Source organism: Giraffa tippelskirchi, chromosome 5, assembly GCF_054371585.1.
Source record: "Giraffa tippelskirchi isolate mGirTip1 chromosome 5, T2T-mGirTip1v1.2.pri, whole genome shotgun sequence".
In the NCBI taxonomy this organism is placed as follows: domain Eukaryota; kingdom Metazoa; phylum Chordata; class Mammalia; order Artiodactyla; family Giraffidae; genus Giraffa; species Giraffa tippelskirchi.
The window spans coordinates 40,140,227-40,161,117 of NC_137279.1; the positions used below are offsets into that span (position 1 = coordinate 40,140,227).

At 36.6% G+C, this 20,891-nt stretch overlaps 1 protein-coding gene across 12 annotated transcripts in view; it reads right to left on the minus strand.

The window, feature by feature from the left end:
* Nucleotides 1-20,891, minus strand: part of PRRC2C (proline rich coiled-coil 2C) — a 95,353-nt gene that overhangs the window by 37,565 nt on the left and 36,897 nt on the right. For all 12 annotated transcript variants that reach the window (XM_081489508.1, XM_081489507.1, XM_081489506.1 and 9 more), the window contains exons 8-16: nucleotides 20,283-20,416; nucleotides 20,115-20,202; nucleotides 18,233-18,377; nucleotides 16,685-16,738; nucleotides 13,362-13,995; nucleotides 7,286-7,455; nucleotides 6,604-6,853; nucleotides 5,390-5,600; nucleotides 1,927-4,194 (exon numbers count right to left, since the gene is read on the minus strand). In XM_081489508.1, coding sequence (XP_081345634.1) covers nucleotides 1,927-4,194; nucleotides 5,390-5,600; nucleotides 6,604-6,853; nucleotides 7,286-7,455; nucleotides 13,362-13,995; nucleotides 16,685-16,738; nucleotides 18,233-18,377; nucleotides 20,115-20,202; nucleotides 20,283-20,416 — 3,954 coding nt within the window. The remainder of the gene's footprint in view (nucleotides 1-1,926; nucleotides 4,195-5,389; nucleotides 5,601-6,603; nucleotides 6,854-7,285; nucleotides 7,456-13,361; nucleotides 13,996-16,684; nucleotides 16,739-18,232; nucleotides 18,378-20,114; nucleotides 20,203-20,282; nucleotides 20,417-20,891) is intronic.

Consider the following 20,891-nt stretch of genomic DNA (forward strand, 5'->3'; position numbering starts at 1 on the left):
CAGGCTCCCCCGTCCCTGGGATTCTCCAGGCAAGAATACTGGAGTGGGCTGCCATTTCCTTCTCCAATGCATGAAAGTGAAAAGTGAAAGTGAAGTCGCTCAGTCGTGTCCGACTCCTAGCGACCCCATGGACTGCAGCCCACCAGGCTCCCCTGTCCATGGGACTTTCCAGAATACATATATATATATATATATAAACATTCTAAAAACCAGTTTTAATATGGAAATGATTCACTTCACAAACCAAAAGTATTTCTACAGGGTTTTTCCCTGTTAACAAATTCTTTTCTTGGGTTCATTTTATAAAAACTTCAAGAACACACATCACGAAAAACGGGCTTATCAATTCATTTTCAGCTCAATCTGTAGTATTACTCAAGATAAAAGCTTATCAAGAGCCTGACAAGAAGCATGATCTCAAACATGTGAACTATGAATTCATTTCTTCTAAATGTGACACTTAGAAAACATTCATCTATAGCTGGTAACTGCTATGTCTGCAGGTTCAAGTTGCTATCATCTACATGGTACAAAAGACTTGCTAAGTAGCTGAAACCTTGAGTATTACTACTTGAAATTCGAATAGCTTGGTTATAGTCAACAACTACATTGTTAATGTAACTATATATATTATCCTATCCTTTTGACTTTTAAAGGGAGGTTTAAATTCTGTGTTAAACTGATACTCAATAAACACAACTGGTAGTATTACTTCCCTGGAACTTTTTCTAAATTATCAGGAAGCAAAAATATTTTTTACTGACTGATATAGTAACCCGACATGCTAAGTGTTAACTAACCAATGCAGATTAAGATAATATTTTGTCTGAATAAATTTCTTATCAGCTTAGGCTGCAAATCTGGGAATTTGTTTTCTTAAAAAATGGGCACACCATAATAATGGTTGCTTACTATATACCAGGTGTTACATTGTTTCATAAATATCATGTCACTGAATCTTTACACATTTTTAAAGTTCTACTGCTTTCTCCTCATTTTACTGGTGAGGAAGCAGAGAATTTATACAAATAGAAGTACCAGAGCCTACATTTAAAACTAGAAATAATGCTACTTTATAATTTTCTTAGTACTAAAAAATAATAATTTACTATAACCAGCACTTTAATATTTAAAAAGAACAGACCAAATTAAGCACAGTTGAGAAAAATTCTTCCAAAAACACCAATGATGTGCTATTTGTGTTACTGGTGGCCCTGGTGGTAGGGCAGGACTTTGCTTTCTAGGCCTCTCTGTAAGCTAAATGGTTTATTGTAGGTTTGCAACTTGAGAGGGGAATATAATGTATCCTTCCTTAAGTTTCAACATTCACTCTCTAGAAACCAGTACAGAGTGACTGAATATGATTGCTGCTGCTAAGTCGCTTCAGTCGTGTCCGACTCTGTGCGACCCCATAGACGGCAGCCCACCAGGCTCCGCTGTCCCTGGGATTCTCCAGGCAAGAATACTGGAGTGGGTTGCCATTTCCTTCTCCAGTGCATGAAAGGCAAAAGTGAAAGTGAAGTCGCTCAGTCGTGTCCGACTCTTAGCGACCCCATGGACTATAGCCTACGAGGCTCCTCCGTCCATGGGATTTTCCAGGCAAGAGTACTGGAGTGGGGTGCCATTGCCTTCTCCGAATATGATTACAACATACTAATTAAGTCCCAGAGGACACCTGTGAGCACCACAGTTTTCCAGAGAGAAATCAAGAAAGGCAGGCTACTCATCGTCAGTAAGATGATCTACCAAATGGAAGACATTGTGTATGTCCTGTCCTTGAGGGTGTGTCGATTTTCCCAAAGCCACAAATTTCTAACAGGACTCTTTTGGGAGATGTAACATAACAATAGGCAAGGACTTCTGTGATCCACTAACCTCTTTCTCAAGCACTCTTACACTTTTAGAATAGGAAAAAAAAATACTCACCCTCGCTTTCCACTTTTTGATGGTGGGCCACTTCTCCTTTCATTCCTCGGACCTGAGAAATTCCTCCCGGATTTGGGTGGACCATTGTTACCACGCCGATTCTGGCGATCTATGCCAGGTCGCTGACTAGAAAAACTTCTCTTTGCTATTTCCCTCTTTGGAGGTACAACATTCTCTCCCGTCTTTACCACCACTTGTGCATTCAAATCAGCATTTTTTCTTTCATCCCTCTCACGCCTCTCATTGAAATCACTGCTTTCAGAGGCTGTTTCCCATTCTTCATTTGCCTGATCTGAAGAGTTCTGGTTAGATAAATCTGGTGTCTTATTCCCAGAAATATCCCCAGCAGTATTAACTGGTTCCTGAACCACATTATTAACTGTGCCATTTGTGGGCACTGTCACCTCATTGGTTTTTGAAGCAGCCTCCCTCTCCCTTAGTCGTCTAAATCGGGGAGGTTTATCTTGCCTTGGTGGTCGCGTAGGACGCTGCCTTCGGGGCCTCTCTCTAGCTGGGTCAAATTTTCGCTCAAATTTTGGAGGTCGTTTATCTGCTGGGATAGGGATAAACTGCTCATGTCTCCTTGGTGGCTCCCCACTGTCTGGTTTAGGAGCTTCTGTCTGCCTTGGGTTCCACTGATTGTCCCGATAAGCAGGTCTTCGTAAGGTAGAAGGGCGTGATGGTCGACCTCCAGGATCTCTTCCACCACGTCTGAATGTTCCCCCTCTGCCTCGCCTTGTAGGCTCTCCTTTAGGAAGGAAGCCTGGTTTAGATTTATCATCATCCCTTACAAAAGGTTTTTCTAGAGGTCTACTATCTATTCGGACATGATTTTCAGGCTTGAAAGAAGACTGAGGCTTTATAGGTTTTTTGCTTTCAGGCCGTTCCTCTCTTTTGGGAAGCTTACTTTTGCTTAAACTATCCTTGTCACTTGCACTTTCATGAATTTCACTGTCTGTGTCAGTCTCTGAACCTCGCTGTCTTCTTCTTTTGGGAACAACTTCAAAATCAGAGCTCTCACTTCGTGTTTCACTTTCTTCTCGCTGCCTGAGGGGTCCTGGGGCCACATGCTCTGTTCGTGGCTTATTGTCTCTATACTGAGGATAATCTCGAGTGTGCCCTCTACCACCCCTGCCACGTCCTCCATAAGAGCCTCTGTAGCTTCGCCCTCTGGAGTAATATTCACCTCGGCCTCGACCTCTGTATCCTTGATCTGGGAACCAATCTCTATCTCTTGCTTCTTTCCAGTAGGTCCTAGGGGGTAAAGTGGATTCTTTTTTAGCTGTTGGTCTTGAATCTGGTCGAGTTCTCTCTGTAACAAGATCTTTGGTGATGACTTTCTCAGGCTGCTTTTCTTCCTTGACTGTTGGTGCTGTGACAGTTTGTTGGTTTACGGTTTTAACTGCAGGCTCTACCTCAACACTACTTATAGATTCCAAAGGCTTCTCGGTATCTTGAGGTGGCTTTTGTACCAAAGTTGAAGGCGAAATTTCTACTGAAGGAAGTTTCTCTGGTTCTGGCTGAGGTGGTGGTGGAACCGACTGTGGCTGAACCGGTGTTGCAGGTGGTGCGGGTGGTGGAAGAAGAGGTTCTTTCTTTTCTGTCTTTTCAGGTTTTACCAATTTTTCAGTGACTTTTTCTCCTTTTTCTCCCTTTTCTCCTTCTTTCTCCTTCCTTTGCTCCCGTTCTTCTTTCATATCTCTAAGTATAGGTTTCTTAATAGGACCTGATCTTCTCACAGGCCTGTCGTTACCTTCTTCTCTTCTGTTGGAGCTAGGCCTTGGGCCCCAACGAGTTTCCGATTTAGATTTATACAATTTCTCAGGTTTTGGTCCATCAGAAGATCGGATAAAGCCCTCTTTTTTTGGTTTTTCCTCTGGTCTTTCGGCTGGTTCTTTTGAATCAATACCTCTGCTAGTTACTTTAGGAATGCTTGCAGATGGCTCATTCCTCAGCTCCTCTGATTTTTGAGTATGGTTAGATCCATGGCAAACACTTCTTTTCCGGGCAGGCTGACTTTCTCCAGCTGAAATTCGCTCTTCTTGAGGAGTGGCTATAGTCTTTTGATCAGGTACATCAAAACAAGTAGACTGACTATTTGTGTCAGTATGACGAGGTCTAATGTCTTCCACTGATCTGCTTAAAAACTTCTGTACGTCTGTCTCACTTGATTCTCTGACAAAGTCTGGTTTTGGATGAGCCTCTAACCGACCATGTTCTACAGGATAAGCAGCCGTTATCTGTTCCTGATCCAATGGAGCTTCAGGCCTACGATCATGAGAATTCAAAGAAATAACAGCCATCACAGCAAAAATCTTTTTCACATGTACAGCAAAATAATCCCTCCAATTTAAAAGCAAAAAATGGATCCTAATCATAAAGAACCTTATGTCTCTACAAAAAGATCAGTGCGACATTATTCATAAGAGCCAAGAGATTGAAACAACCTAAATGTCTACTGCAGATAAAGGGGTTAAGAATATGTATATGCATATAACAGCATGTTGTTTAAAGAAAGAAAATCCTGCTATATGCTACATCATAGATGAGGAGATTACATTAAGTGAAATAAACCAGTCACAGAAGAACAAATACTGTTATGATCCTACTTATATAAACTATGTAATATAATAAAACTAGTCCATAAAGAAGTAATTATCAGGGACTAGGAGGAAGGGAGAAATGAGTTGTGATTAAATGGGTAAAAAATTTTGGTTGTACAAGATGAAAAAGTTCTAGAGATCTGTTATGCAACGTTATGCTTACAGTTAACAACGTTGTATTATATACTTAAAAATCTGACAGGAGGGTAGATATTGTGTTATGTTTCTACTCCTCTCAATTAAAAAAATTAAAACCAGTCCTTAAGATAAAGAAGTTTAGACCATGCTTATGTGAAAGTTATATCCATCAAAACTGGTAATTTTCACTTATAACCAGAGTACACTAGAGTAGGTCCATCTTTCCCAATGAATCAGAATTTTAAAACATTCCTTAAAAGGGCAAAAGCTCTAACTTATCATTATAAATTACTGAAGATCATCAATTGTCTGATACTTCAAAGTAACTGTAAATTAGTGTTTATCCTTAACTTGACCTTAGAAAACTTACATAAGATATTGCGAATTAAATGTCTAACATTTCTCATTAAGTGGAAGAATTATATCAACACTTTAGCCAGACTATATGTCAAGTACAGGAGAATCTTAACAATTTTGACAGCTACCACTAAATTTTAGTATTTAAATAAGCGTACAGAAAGAACTATGTTACAAAATGCCCTAATCAATCAATAGTAAATGCCAGGAAAAGGAAAATACATCTTAGAATGAAATAAGGCATATTAAATGGGAGAAAATCAGATCTGTGGCTCACCCCTAAGCCAGAATGATCTCCAGGGAGACTATACAGTTTTCATTTCCCCACAATATTCTATTGGCTTGCTAATGACTTTAATAACTACCTTACATCCTCAGGTTCTTCTGTTGCCTTGGGAGTGGTGGCTTGCTGAGGCTCAGTATGAGGATAGGGATCTGACCCCCACATCATTCGAGGCTCAGAGAGCGAAATCGCATGATCTCTTGCAGAGCGAGCTAAATGCTCAAATGACTCAGAATTGTTTGGTGACCCTTCCATCTGATCTCTTCTCATTAATGGCTTAGGAGGAATCATTCCTACACAAAAGGTCAGAAAAAAGATGGGGGTACGGGGAGAAAACAAAGGAAACAGAATCATTATAGACACAGAATCCAGGTTAATACTTAATTACTATTTGGACATCTCTATATTTAAAGAAATACTTTTGGCAAGTAAAACTGATTAACTCAAAAAATCATCAGTGAAAATTGAATTTTTCTGTGAATGAGATTTTTATTGTTGCTGTTAAATCAGTAGATTTAAAAATCTAGGAAGCAACACAAGCAAAACCGTAAGAACAGCCTATTTCACTTTAAAGGAAAGAAAAGATAATGCCTATAAAAATCAGATAACAAGTACCATGACTCTGTGCATGTTAAACATTTTGAGAATTACACCAAGTGATGAATTTTCAGAAAAACATTTTCCATAGAAAATTCTATTAATTTAATTAGTTGATCAGTATGCCATAAATTATTCTCTTAAATTTAAAATTTTCAGTATAAATTTTAAAATCAAGATGTAATTCTTGATCATATTTTTATCACCTCTAAATTTTCCTCTATACCATCTTGGTACTGGATTATCTGAATTTATTCTGATAAACACAGCTATTTTATTTGTTTTTAGCTAACCTACTAGGAAATTCAGGTGGTAGGCTGGTAAATGACAGAGAAAATAGCTGTAATATATAACATATGGATAAAATTAAAATGCTGAAACACCTGAAAGAATGAAAACAATGCAGCAAACAACAGATATTATAACTAAGATAGTAATTTTCCATCTGATATTTTTGAAATAATGTTCACAAAACATACAGTACAGTATTTTGGTCTTACCACACTGTTGGTACAGTATCTGGAATTTAACTACTCTGTGCTGAAAGAAGATACATCATTTTATGACTAAGAAGTCCTATATAAGTTCTTACTAGATTTTAACTCTCAAAGGAAGTAAGACTAAAATTGTGGGGAAAATGAAAAACTCTAAACTTGCAAACTGCAAGTAAGCCAGGAGATAATGCCAATTTCAACTTACCAGGATGAATGGGTGGAATATCCATAGCAGGTCTACCTGATATCATTCGAGGATCCATGTATGACTGCATCATGAGCCACCTTGGATCAAAACCCATGGAAGCCAAATGCTGGGGGTGAGGTTGCATGGGCTGGTAAAGAGGTCTATGTGGTGGTGGAGGGACAGCACTGCTGGATGGCTGAGAAGGAACCGTTTGTGGAAGCACACCTTGCTGTTGCTGCTGCTGCCACTGCTGCTGTTTCATCTGTTCCTGAAAAAATAGGCAGGATCTCACATTTTGAGCCTTTAGTTCCATGTGATAAATTAATACAACCAATCATATCGGAAAACAGGCTTTTTTGAAATCCTGAGGGAAAAGAACTGAAAACACATTTGACAGTGAGAGATGGCAAGACAAGAGAACAAAGGTTCAGTTAAGACATTCTGCCTTATACTTCAGCAACTAATCCCTCATCAATTATACTGCAAGAAATCATTTCCTAGAAAGTAAGATGAGGCAGAAGAAAAAAAGGAATGTATAAAGCCTGTATCAACAAGCTTTTACTAATTTAGAAGAGGCAAACTTTTCAGAGGAAATTTGTATGTTTTGGGTATTTTGAATTTTATGTTAAATTATTTCTCATACTACTGAACAATAAACCTTTTAAATCACACGTACAAGATAAAATGTTTTTATTGTTACCTGCTGCCGCTGGAATCGTGGTGGTAAAGACTTCTGAAACTGTTTAAAATAGCCAGATAATACAGCAGGCCGAGGCTGAGATCCTGATTCCGGTTCCGTTTCATGTGCTATCTGCGTGGTCTCTTTTTCACTGCGATTGCTATCTTGTCTAGTGAAAACTGGGTCATCCTCTGCCCAAAGAAAAGGTGAAAGATAATTATACTCATCTATGACACTTAACATTAATACATGCTGTTCATACTAGATCGAAATATTCAGATATATTTTTAAAGTAAATGAGGAAGAAAGTATCCTTACTCCAAAACACCATTTTGTATTTTAATATTGGTAACCATCAATGCAATGAGGTAACATTAGTTTAACAAAACCTCCGATTTTCTCAAAGCTGTATTCTTAAGATAGAACTCACAGGCCCAGATGCTTTATCATGCAAAAGTCTGTACTTGATATTTTGTGATAATAAACCATTTCAAATTCTATTTTTCACTTTTTCAATAAATATTAATACTACTGTCAACATTTACTTGTGGTTCACTAGCATTTAGATGAAAACAAGAATGGCCTATAAATACTTAAAATAGAACATGTTGGTTTACAAAATTTTTTTGATCAGGGGACTATTATCTATAAAGAAAACTAATGAATCTAAACTATGATCATTCATTTTAATGATCATAAAACGAATGATCATGACAACTGAATGATCACCAGTACCTTCAAATATATAAATCATTGTTCTATGTAAAGGGTATCAATTATGATACACAAAAAGGAGAACCATACACATCCCCTCACCCAAAAAAAGTTCTCATCCCAAAGAAAACCAGAGTTATATTCATTCTAGAAAATGCCACTTGTTACAACTACAAAGCCGTGTTATGTTATAAATTCTTTTCTCAGAGAATCAGAGGTGGATTTTAAGGGGAAAGCTAATGTAAAGCCAATGTAAAACCATGCAGTAAAGAATCAAAAGTCAAACTTTGTATTACACTCAATATTAAAAATGTTTTAAAAATTGTAAAATATTAGAGGGAAAAGAGAGCCAAGAAGGTGCAACATTTAAAAATGAAATGGGTACACCTTACTGGTAAACCCAGCTAAAGTTAAATTGCCATCAGAGGACATATAAAATGTGAATGAAAATAAAAGTGCCACTAAATAATGATCACTAAAAACAAAACCAAAATTAGTTCATGTACAATATACAGTCGCTGTTAATGGTAAATTAATCAGGGTCAATACATGTATTTGCTTGCAAAACTATGACTAAAATGAATTTCCTTATTTCTAATTCATGGCCTTTTCTCATTAACTGCAAATAAAATTCTCTAAGATTGTTCTTTCAGAATTCATCAATTTTAAAGTATAAAAATATATTTCATTTCTGTGGTGAGAAATTTTGCTTTACCTTTTTTAAGTAAAAGTGAGCTAAGTGCTCACTTTTTTGAGCTAAGTGCTTAGGATACATAATAAAAGCCCATAATCAACATCAAATTATCTCTATACTGCTTAATATAAGAAATCTGTGAAATCTGGTAGCTCAACAATCTGCACAGGATATATCTTATTTTCTAAAAAAGATGAGATAACAAAAAAAAAGTTGAGATAAAACACTCTTACTTCTCTTTATAGTGACATTAAGGACCAAATTTGAAGGTAACTCAGAATATAGATTAAAAACTTAAAGGAAAACTTTAAATAGCTTTATAACTTCAAGCATCATTGTCTTATAGAAACAGCATGGGTTTTACGGTAAAAAAAAAAAAATCACTATTTCCATAACAGAAATGTACTGAAATAAAACTATTTCTATCTTAAATCACTGTTAACTCTACTAAGACCGAACTTTAAATCTGGAGCATAGTTATTAATTAGAGTTTATGAGCCGATTTTAGGAAGAACACATCAGCTGATTATAGCTAGCAAAGGCTTTTTTTTTTTGGTGGGGGTTGCACATCAACAGGTATGAAGCCATGCCTCCTGTGGTGTAAGCACAGAGTATTAACCACTGGACAACCAGGGAAGTCCAGCACATTTTTTTGGGGGGGACAGGGATAAGGCATTCTGGTAAGCATATAGATGACCTATAAAAGCTTTTATATATCCAAGCTGGTAGAAAAACAAATATGAAATTATGAACAGAGTACAGTCATTTAATTATGACAATCCAAAATCCCCATTAAGCTCCATTCAACTTAAGTTTTAGAGGTATTAACCCATGTATAAACAAAGGAGATTTCATTTAGTTAAATGCTGTGGAATCAGAAGAGTAAAAGAATCAGCATCTAAGTATGAAGCCAATACTATTTTGCTGACAAAATAGAACTGAAGGTCATCTAACTATATGATGTCTACAATAAACTCACTTTAGATCCAAAGATACAAATAAATTGAAAATGAAAAGATATTCCATGGAAATAGTAACCAAAAGAGAGCAGGGTGGCTACACTAATATGAGATTAAACTGACTTTAAATTAAAGTTTTACAAGAGACAAACGAGGTCATTAAATACTAATAAAAGGTTCAATACAGCAAGACACAACAATTATAAACATTTACACACCTAGTAACAGGACCATCAAAAAAAAACTATGATGCAAAATACTGGGGGATACATACTCGTACATTTAGAGGCTTCAACAACCCCATCTCAATGATGAATAGAACAGCCACACAGAAGTAAGGAAAAAGGACTTACTAAACCAACTAGACCAACTTTGGGGTTCTCTCGTAGCTCAGCTGGTAAAGAATCTGCCTACAATGCAGGAGACCCACGTTTGATTCCTGGGTCAGGAAGATCCCCTGGAGAAGGAAATGGCAACCCACTCCAGTATTCTTGCCTGGAGAATCCCATGGACAGAGGAGCCTGGCAGGCTACAGTCCATGGGGTTGCAAGAGTCAGACATGACTTAGTGACTAAACCACCATCAAACCAACTAGATTCACAGACTTATACAGAACACTCTACCCAAAAACAGCATGTCTATTTTCAAGGACATTTTCAGAACAGACAACGTTAGGGCCCAAATTAACTCTCAAAAGAGTTCAAAAGACAGATATAGAAAGTTTTTTCTCTAACCAAAATGGAAAGAAGTTAGAAACTACTAGAAGTAAGGAATATTCATACATTTGTGGAAATTAAATATCTTTTTTTTTTTTAGGTCTACCAGTTTATTGCTACCAACCCATCTCTCTCCACCCTCATGCATGCATGCTCAGTCATGTAACCCTATGGACTGCAGCCCGCCAGGCTCCTCTGTCCATGGACTTTTCCAGGCAAGAATACTGGAGTGGGTTGCCATTTCCTTCTACAGGAAATTAAATAACACTCTTAAACAACCAAAATATTAAAAAAGAAAGTGCAAGGGAAGTTGGAAAATACTTAAGAGATGAATGAAAACAAAAACACAATATACAAAAACTTATGGGATGCAGGAAAAGCAAACGGGTGACTGTGTAGCTATAAATGGTTACATTAAAGAAAAACAGGAAAGCTCTCAAAATCAATAACATAGAGTTATGACTTAAGGAATGAGAATAAGAATCAAACCCAAGGTTACTAGAAGGAAATAAAATTCACAGCAGAGACCAAAAAAATAGAGAATAGAAAAATAGAGAAAAATAATGAAAACAAAAGTTGATTCTTTGACAAGCTCTACAAAATTGACAATTATTTAGCTGGGAAAGTAAACTAAGGAAAAAAAGACTCAAATTACTAAAATTAGAAATGAAAATGGGACATTACTACCAATTCTACAGAAATAAAAAGGATTATGAGAGAACTATGAACAACTGTACACCAATGAACTGGATAACTAGATGAAATATACAAATCTCCAAAACAAAAACAACTAGCAAGACTAAAAATTACAAAGAAATATAAAATGTGAACAGACTTTTAACTAGTCAGGAGATTGACTTGGCAATCAAAAATCTTGCAGCAAAGGGAAGTCCTGGACCTGATGGCTTCACTGATGAACTACATCAAACATTTAAAAAACTAACATCAATTCTTCTCAAACTCTTCCAAAAACTGAAGAGGAGGGAACATTTCCTAATTAATTTACAAGTCCAGCATCACCATGATACCAAAGTCAAACAAGGACACAAGAAAACTGCAGATAAATACAAATATCTCTTATGAACACTGATGCAAAAATTCTCAACAAAACACTAGAAAACAGAATTTAGCAATATATTGAAAGTATACTAATTACCAAGTGGGATATATTCCTGGGATGCAAGGATGGTTCAATATATACAAATTGATCAATATACTACACATTGAGAGGATGCAGGGAAAATAACACGACCATCAAAATTAATATAGAAAAGGATTTTTGACAAAATTCAACACATTTTTATGATAAAAATACTCAAACTAGGAATAGAAAGAAACTCAGTTTCAGTTCAGTTCAGTTGCTTAGTCGTGTCTGAGTCTTTGCCTCCCTGTCCATCACCAACTACTTCAACATAATAAAATCCACTTATCAGAAACTCACAGCTAACACCACACTCAATGTTGACAGACTGAGAAGTTTTTCTGCAAGATCAGGAAGAAGACAAGGATGCCTCCTTTTGCTACTTTTATTCAACTTAGTATTGGACAATTTTGAGGGGTTCAAGACTGCAGTGGAGGAAGTAACTGCAGATGTGGTAGAAACAGCCAGAGAGCTAGAATCTGAAGTGGAGCCGAGATACAACTGAATTGCTGCAATCTTATGATAAAACTTGAATAGACAATAAGCTGTTTTCCAATGGATGAATGAAGAAAGTGGTTTTACGAGATGGAATCTACTCCTGGGGATGACTATGAAGACTGCTAAAAAGACAACAAAAGATTTAGAAGATTTAGAATATTATTACATAAACTTACTTGGTAAAGCATCAGCAGGGTTTGAGAGGACTGACTCCAATTTTGAAAGATTTTTTGTGGATAAAAGTTATGAAACAGCACTGATGCTATAGAGAAATCATTTGTAAAATAAGAGCCAATTGATGCAGCAAACTTCATTGCTATCTTAAGACATTTGCCACAGCTACCACTCCAACCTTCAGCAACCACCACCCGGATCATCAGCAGCATTAACACTGATGCAAGACTCTCCCACACCAGCAAAAAGATCATGACTCACTGAAGGGTTAGTGATGGTTAGCATTTTTAGCAATAAAGTATTATTAAGGTATGTACATACTATATATATATATATTTCTAAACAGAATGCTACTGAACACTTAATAGTCTATAGAATAGTGTAAACATAACTTTTATATGCACTGGGAAATCAAAAAATTCACATGACTCGCTTTTTTTGCTGTGTTCTGGAACAAACCTGCAACATCTCTGAGGTATGCCTGACTCAAAATAAATGAAAGTAGGGTCTCAAAGAGATATCTGTACACTCATAGTCACATCAATATTATTCAAAATAGGTAAAACATGGAATCAACCCAAGGGTCCATCAACCCAAGATTGGGTAAGCAAAATATGGTGTGTGTGTGCATTTATATGATGCATTAGTAGACTTAAAAAGGAAGGAAATTCTATCCTTTCTTTTTTTCTTTCACTCATGCTACAACTGATGAAACTTAAGGACATTATGATAAAAATGTCAGTCATGAAAAGACAAATACTATATGATTCCACCCACATGAGGCACTGACAGTCACAATCACACCCACAGGAAGGAAGCAGAATCACCATCCAGGGGCTGGGGAGTTATTGTTTAATAGATATAGAATTTTGATTTCACAAGATGAAAGGAGTTCTGGAGATAGATGGCAGTGATGGTTTATCATGAGTGCTTTTAATACCATTTTAATAAAAAATGGTTAAGATGCTAAATTTTATGTTACATGAATTTTATCATCATAAAAAAAATTACAGAACCCCACATTTTCAAGTATTCAATTTAAAAAAAACGCATCCAATAAAATTCAACCTATAACCAAAAAACATCAATCACTTTTATTTGGATTACTTATTTTAAAAATACACAAACATTCAACATTCACAATATAAGTAATAGGAAGCCTTTTGAAAAGCTTATGTAAGGACAAACAAGACTATCATACCTTTGTTATAGTTGTTTTCACTTTCTGGTTTTTCTACTATAGGTTCTGAAGTAGGTTCTTTGTGTTCAATTTTTTCGTCTACTTTCTCTCTCTCTCTTTTCTCCAGCTCACATTCCTTTTCCTGTTCTTTCGTCTTTTGCAGTTCTTTTTCCTTTTCTTGCTGCTGTTCTAGCTCCTTCTCTTTTTCTTGCTTTCTTTCCTTCTCCATTTCTCTCTGTTTTTCCTGTTCTTGCTCCAGTTCTTTTTCCTTTTCCTGTTGCCTTTCCCTTTCTCTTTCCCTCTCCTTCTCTCGCTCCCGCTCTTGTTCTTTTTCAAGTTCTTTCTCACGTTCCCGTTCCTTTTCTCGTTCTTTTTCTCGCTCCCTTTCTCTAATTTTCTCTGGAGAGGGTTGTTTGTCCACTATGCCAAGCTTTTCATCCAGTCGTTTAAGTTTCTCTGCACATGCTGCTTTCCTTTGTTCTTCCATTCTTCGCTCTTCCTCTTCACGCCGTTTACGAGCACGTTCCACTGCTACAGAAACTTCTGACTGTTGCCTTCTTCTTTGCTTCCATATTTCATCTTCATCTGGGACCTGCTGCTTGGCAGGGAAAGGGCCTGGTCTTCCAGGTACTGCCAGTCGGTCTGGAGGAGGATGCTGAAATTTTAAAATAAATTCTCAGATGAGTATGACAACACAGGATATATTACAGACATATAGCAGGAGCAAAATGCTCCACAGAATATCAGAAATTTCCCTGAAAAACATACACATTAAATGGAAAATCAATGTGGGGAAAATAGTATATCTAGGTAAGTTTCTAGAATAGTTAATCCAGCCATCTAATATTTACTGAGCATGTACCTATCTATTGTGCCAGACATTACGGCTCAGTCAATATTTGTTGAATAAAATTAGAAGCTGCCATAACATGTAAATTTATGGGACAAAGGAAAAATTTAGAAGACAAGGAAATTTAAATTTAGAGACAAAGGAAATTTAGAATATGAGTGCTTTAGTAGTAACTGTCAGAGATGGAATACCTAAAGAGGGAGAAAAGAAGTCCATAAAGATGCAACATAGCACCACATGAGCAAAGCTCGGGGTACAGTTACAAGGAAAGAGTGGATAGTCAAAGATGCTAAGTGAAGAACAGAGACACCGATGCTGCTGACACGCCAAAGGAGAAGAAATTCCTAGAAAGCAGCCTGGGTAGAGAATTCTTTTTTTTTTTTTTTGAGAAGTCTATACATGAAGAGCTGAAACATCAAGGAACTTAAAAATGTGGTTTAAAAATACTGATTTTTAATAGCTACTAGGGTGAAGAAACCTTAAAAGCCATGTAACTATTCAGAATTCCTACAAAAGAGAAAACAATGATATGGTGAAAACACTGGACTGAATACTAAAAACAACCAACCAACCAAACAAACCATGAATCCAGACTTTACCAAACAGTGCTATCTCAGAAAAACTGCTTCATCTCTCTGGTATTGTTACTTAATCTATATCTCAAAGACAAGCTGTGATGCATATATTTTAACTGTATAGTTTGATGAGTTTGGACAAATGATAAACTTATGTTAACTACTGCCCCATTCAATATATAGAGTATTTTTGTCAGTCCTCTGTATGAATCCCTGACCCTATGCAACCAGTAATCTACTTCTGTAGTATAGAGTAGTTCTGCCTTTCCTAAACTTTCACAAAAGTGGATACAATACGTTATTTTGTTTTGTATCTGGCTTCTAGTGCCCAGGGTAATGGTATTGGGGTCACTGTGTGCAACAACTGTTTGCTCAATTCTATTGCTGGATACTACGGCATCACAGGCATATTGTTTTGTCTGTGGACGGACATACATTTGGATTGCTTCTAGTTTTTTAACTAGGAATAAGACAGCTACAGGCATTCCTGCTTAAGCATTTATGTAAACGCATGTTTTCGTTTCCTTTAGATGAATACCCAGGAATGGAACTGCCAAGTCATATAGCAACTATGTGTTTCACTTTATAAGAAACTGCCAAACTGATTACAGGTTTTACGGCTCCATCAGCAATGTATGACAGTGTCACCTGCTCTATATCCTTGCCAACATCTGGTGCCATCAGCCTTGAGAATTCTGGACGTGTAACAAAATTTCAATGTGGTTTTATTTTTCATTTTGCTGGGAACTAAAGATATTGAACAATTTTTCATGTGCTTATTAGCCATCTGTATACCTTATTTTATGAAATGAATGTTCAAATCATTCTGTTGGACTTTTTGGTCTCATTGTTGAGTTGCAAGAGTTTTTAAATACATGTACGTGCACCCCACCCCCACCCCCCCGCCCAATATAAGTTCCTTGTCAGATGAATTACTAGTATTTTTCCTGCGATATCTTTTCTTTGCCTTAAAGATGTTTTTCAAAAATCAAACTGATCAATCTCTTCTTTCTAATTCATGTCCTTTTTGTCTCATCCATGACATTTTTGTTGGCCCAAGTTCATAAAGACTTTCTTCTACATTTTCTGCTAGATGTTTTAGTTTTAGCTTGTATGTGTATAGAAATGCTACAAAGAGCACGCAGTGGTTAAAAGGAAAATGACTAGTGGAGATGATGGTGACAGTACGTGCACCTATCATAGTAGAGTGATCAGGGAAGAAAGGCCTGTGAACTGTTAATATCTGTGATATCTCAAAAGCAAAATTTTAGAAGGATGGAGTGATGAAGAGACTACCTATGCTAACTGCTGCTGAGATTAAGTATATGAATACAAGAGAACTGATTGTGGCAAGATGGAACAGTCATTATTAACTTTGATAATAACATTTTCAAAGGTATACTGGGAGATGAAAGTAAAACTGGAGAGAGTTAATGAGAAAGTGATGGCAGTAAGTGTAAACAACTCAACTAAAACAATTTTGCCATGAAGGAGAACAGAGATATAGGGAGGAAACTGGTGGTGGTGATGGGGGGCCGTGGAGTGTAGTGGAAGTTGAAGAAGGGTCGGTGTTTAAAACATTTCTTAAAGATGAGAGACAATATTACTGGTAACCGACAAAGATGGGAACCAGGGAACAAGTAGAAAGGTGGTCCTAAGGAACAAGGACAATAGAAAAAAATGTCAGAACAGGAAAGGTACTTGATTGGGAAGAACAGGTGCTTCTTATTTTCTTAGAAAAATCAGGAGCATGCTAATCAGCTGAGAAGGAAGAGGGAAAGGCTAAAGAGGTACAGCTACCAGGTAAAGTCGATAACTATTTCATAAAAATTATTAGTAAGAAATACAGAACCTTTCCACTATAACAAATAGGGCAAATAATACTACAGACCATTAACAAGCATTTAGTTAAGATTTACCTGCTGTGCAAGCAACTTTGGAGGTGGTGGCAAGTGTGATGATGGTCCACGTTCCTATTATAAAGAAAAGAATTTTTACAAAATAAGATAAAAAATATCTACTTCAAATATTTCTGACTGTAATGTTAAAAGACTGCAAAAAGTAAAACATCATTACTCTTTTCCTTTTTAAATAAAAGTACATCAGTTCCTATAATATAACTACATTCTGTAGCATCACTCAGGTATTTCAATAAGGTTACAATCACAAAATAACTTTGTTAAGAGTAGATTCTTAGTGTAAAAATTCTAGAATTGTAGCCCACGTAATCCGGCTGTGGAGAATTATGCCTTTAATTTCAAATTTTTATTTATATAGGCCCAATTCTTTTTATGGAATTTTTTTCCTAGTGGCAGACTAAACTTTTAAAGTTTATATAAAGAAACATCTAAAACAGTGGAACCAGATATGAATGGACTATTCACTTGTTTTTATCCATCAGTATCACACACACACATATCAAGATATTGTCTGTATTTTTCTGTTCTTTCATCATTCCCTACTATGCCAGTTAAAAGTCACATAAAATACAGGTTTTACTTAAAAATTACTTAAAAAAACCTGCTTTTCCAGAATTCACAAATTTATTTTCCAATGACTCACCAATGGCTTATGAAATTCAAACTTCTGGTATAGCATATAAGACTTAACAACTACTAGTTCTTACACAGCTCTCTTACTCCTTTCTAATATACTGCTGGGGACTTCTTCATAGGGCCATGTTTTCTCCATGAGGTTTTCATACTTCTCTACTCTGAAGTAGGAACTGCTCCCTTCCCCTTTTTTACTGGTTATTTCTTGCTTTAAGCAGCAAGTCTTTTCTGAAATCTTTTACACAGAAGTTTCTAAGAACTATGTGCACTCTATCGCTGCACTGTTAGCTACTTATTTTTAACCTCCCTGAAGGCACCACATTCCTGCATTTGTTTTGTATGAATTCAACAAATTCATACCGAGTATACCATGAATTACTAAAGTAGGCTTTCTGGAAGACAGCCCCTTTAAATTCTCGCATTGTAATGTAGTCCTTACTACATTTTAGAAGCAAGATCAAGTGTATCTATTGCCCATACGCTTCTTTTTGTTTTTTAAAAAAATGTTCTTCAAAATAGCTCAGACTTCATAGATTTCTTTACTCCCTAGTGTGATTTCCCTACTGGGATAACATATAATTTCACACATGAATACTAATTAGGATTTACAAAGCATCCAATAAACTGTCGAGCACTTCAGCTATGTTAGTTTGGAAAAACAATTTATCCTTCTACTCTGACCTGACCAAGCTGCTATAAGAAGGAAAAGAGTGAAACTTTAGTTTCTACTTGATACTTTTAGCTACTGTAGTATTGATAGTTCTGTTTGTATGCAATAAATCTATGGTTTATGTCTCTTTAAGAAAAAACATATAGTTTCCATTTCCTAAGGCTTTTTCCAACTCTGTGATTATAAGATTAATTCATCCTTGTCTCTTGTCTGCAGTGACAAGAATCTCCATGATTTCAACAAACCTGGTTAAATGGCGGTCCTTTCCCATAGGGACCTTTTGCTACTGATGGCTGGACAGGTATCTGAGAAGATGACTTGGTGTTGGAAACTTCATCTGGTTCTTTTCGGTTTTCAGTGTTTTCAGAGGCTTTTGAACCTTGATCCTCACTGAAGAATCAAAACCCAAGTGAAATAATAAGTAGAATGGACAAACATAAACGCTAAGTAAATGCATTTTTTCAACATAAAAAAGACATTACTTTCATACAGTTTCAGGGGAAAATGCATGAAAGAATGAGGTGGCTTTTTAATTGAGCAGTGCTAATTTATTCATTCAAGAAATATACGCTATTATCTACAATGTGATGGGGCCTGGGCTTGGCCAGATTATCACAAGATATAAGGTGCAACAGAGTACTTGTCAAATACAGACACTCACACTTGACACACAATATGACTCCATCATTTTCTATTATTCTATTATTCCCACTCCAAACTCTCATCTGAATGCAACTAATACTCCAGATAATTAATTAATGTATTCTCATTTACTCTAATTTGTTCTGATTTAATTAAAAAGAGCAATCAAGCTATAGTATTTTAAAAGTAACGACAAATCACAGGCATCTCACAGCTGATCATCAAACAGCAATGTATTACAACATTATGGCTGAAAAACTATACCGACGTGTACATGCAAACTCCTGTTTATTTTAAGAGCCCAATTTTTATGCTTTATGACCCATATATTCCTGACCTCACTGCCCCTATGTTAAAAAAAAAAGAGGAAAAGCTCCCATTTCCCAAGAATTTATTGCTCCTTGCTAAGTTTAAAAAAATCAAAGACTTGAAGCAGCTGTTGTAATCCAAGTAATTTTTCTCCAATTTTATAAATATTGATCAGGTCAAGCAAGTAACAAGTTTTAAATGATCCCTGATACTGTCTCTCAAAGTATCTCCATTAGATGACAAGCATCTACGTAGTTTTTAACTTTTTATTTTGTATTGCTGCTACTGCTGCTAAGTCGCTTCAGTCGTGGCCGACTCTGTGAGACCCCACAGACGGCAGCCCACCAGGCTCCGCCGTCCCTGGGATTTTCCAGGTAAGAACACTGGAGTGGGTTGCCATTTCCTTCTCCAATGCATGACAGTGAAAAGTGAAAGTGAAGTCGCTCAGTTGCGTCCGACTCTTCACGACCCCATGGACTGCAGCCTACCGGGCTCCTCCGTCCATGGAATTCTCCAGGCAAGAGTACTAGAGTGGGTTGCCATTGCCTTCTCCTTATTTTGTATTGGGTATAGCCAGTTAACAAACAATGTTGTGATAGTTTCAGGTGAATGGGGTAGGGACTCAGCCATATAAACAGCTTCTTTTTAAAAACTAAGTATTTTCTTTAGAAACATCAGACCCTTAATCCCTTGATTATTCATACTTTGAAAATTTGGCTCATCAATCACCTTCTCACTCAGTAAAAATCCTCAGAGTAGAATGTAGAAATTCTATAAGCAGGGAGGAAATACCTATTAATGAAAACTGTTTGCATAAACGGCTCATATGGGACTTCCCTGGTGGTCCAGTGGTTAAGAATCCAACTGCCCCTGCAGGAGACATGGACTCACTTCCTGGACTCCCTAGTCCAGGAAGATTCCACATGCCAAGAGGCAACTAAGCCCACAGGCCATAACTACTGAAGCCCGCACTCTCCAGAGCTCGTGCTCCACAACAAAAGAAGCCACCGCAAAGAGAAGTCCATGCACGATTAGAGAATAGCCCTTACTCGCCCAACCAGAGAAAGCCTGTGAGCAGCAACAAAGACCCAGCACAGGCAAAAATAAAATTAAATAAACAGTCCATGTTACATTAACAAATTCACACTATTATTAGTAACAGATATCACAACTTACCTGCTGTTTTCTTTAGGACTACTACTTCCTTGCTCATCATCATCACTGAAATTCAGCTGTTCTGTATAATCTACTTCCATCTGAGCACCTATTAAATTAAGGAGAACTCAGACTGACTGTTTCAAAGTGTATAAAATCTAAAAGTGCTTTATTAATCTTGTCTCTTACCTGCCCAACCTTCGTCAGCTTCAGCATCTAGGTTATCAAATTTATCAAGCTCCTTCAGTTCTGATGCACTAAGGATGGAGGGACGTTCAGGCTCAGAGGCCCATGAAGGAGGTGGGCCTCTTCCTCGAAGGCCTCTAAGCAGTGACAGGTTATGAGGGAAAAGGGATACTAAGTTTTAATGATACTAAATTATGAAAATATTGAAAGATTGGAAGTTAGTTAATTTCAATTCAACATTAGTGCTTTCTACACGGTGATATACAAAGTATTCTGCACTGACATGTATACGAAGAGACTGTAAGATTAACACATAAATTTAATACATAATGATATTTCTTATGCAGATACTTAACAGCAAAATTTTTAAGCATTTAAAATAAAACAAATATACATTAGAAATCTATATGGCTAAGAGTACTACTCATCTCAAAATAAAGAACTTGAAGGAAAATCATTATCCAGGAGGATGCTCAAGACTTCCAATTAAGAAAAAAAAGAATGGGAGTTATCAACATCATGGAAGGAAGGAGGAGTAAACAAGTGCCATTTCGGGGGCCACAATTTTCAGTTTTCAGGATTTTATGTCAAGTGATTTAATGTTTTAGAAGA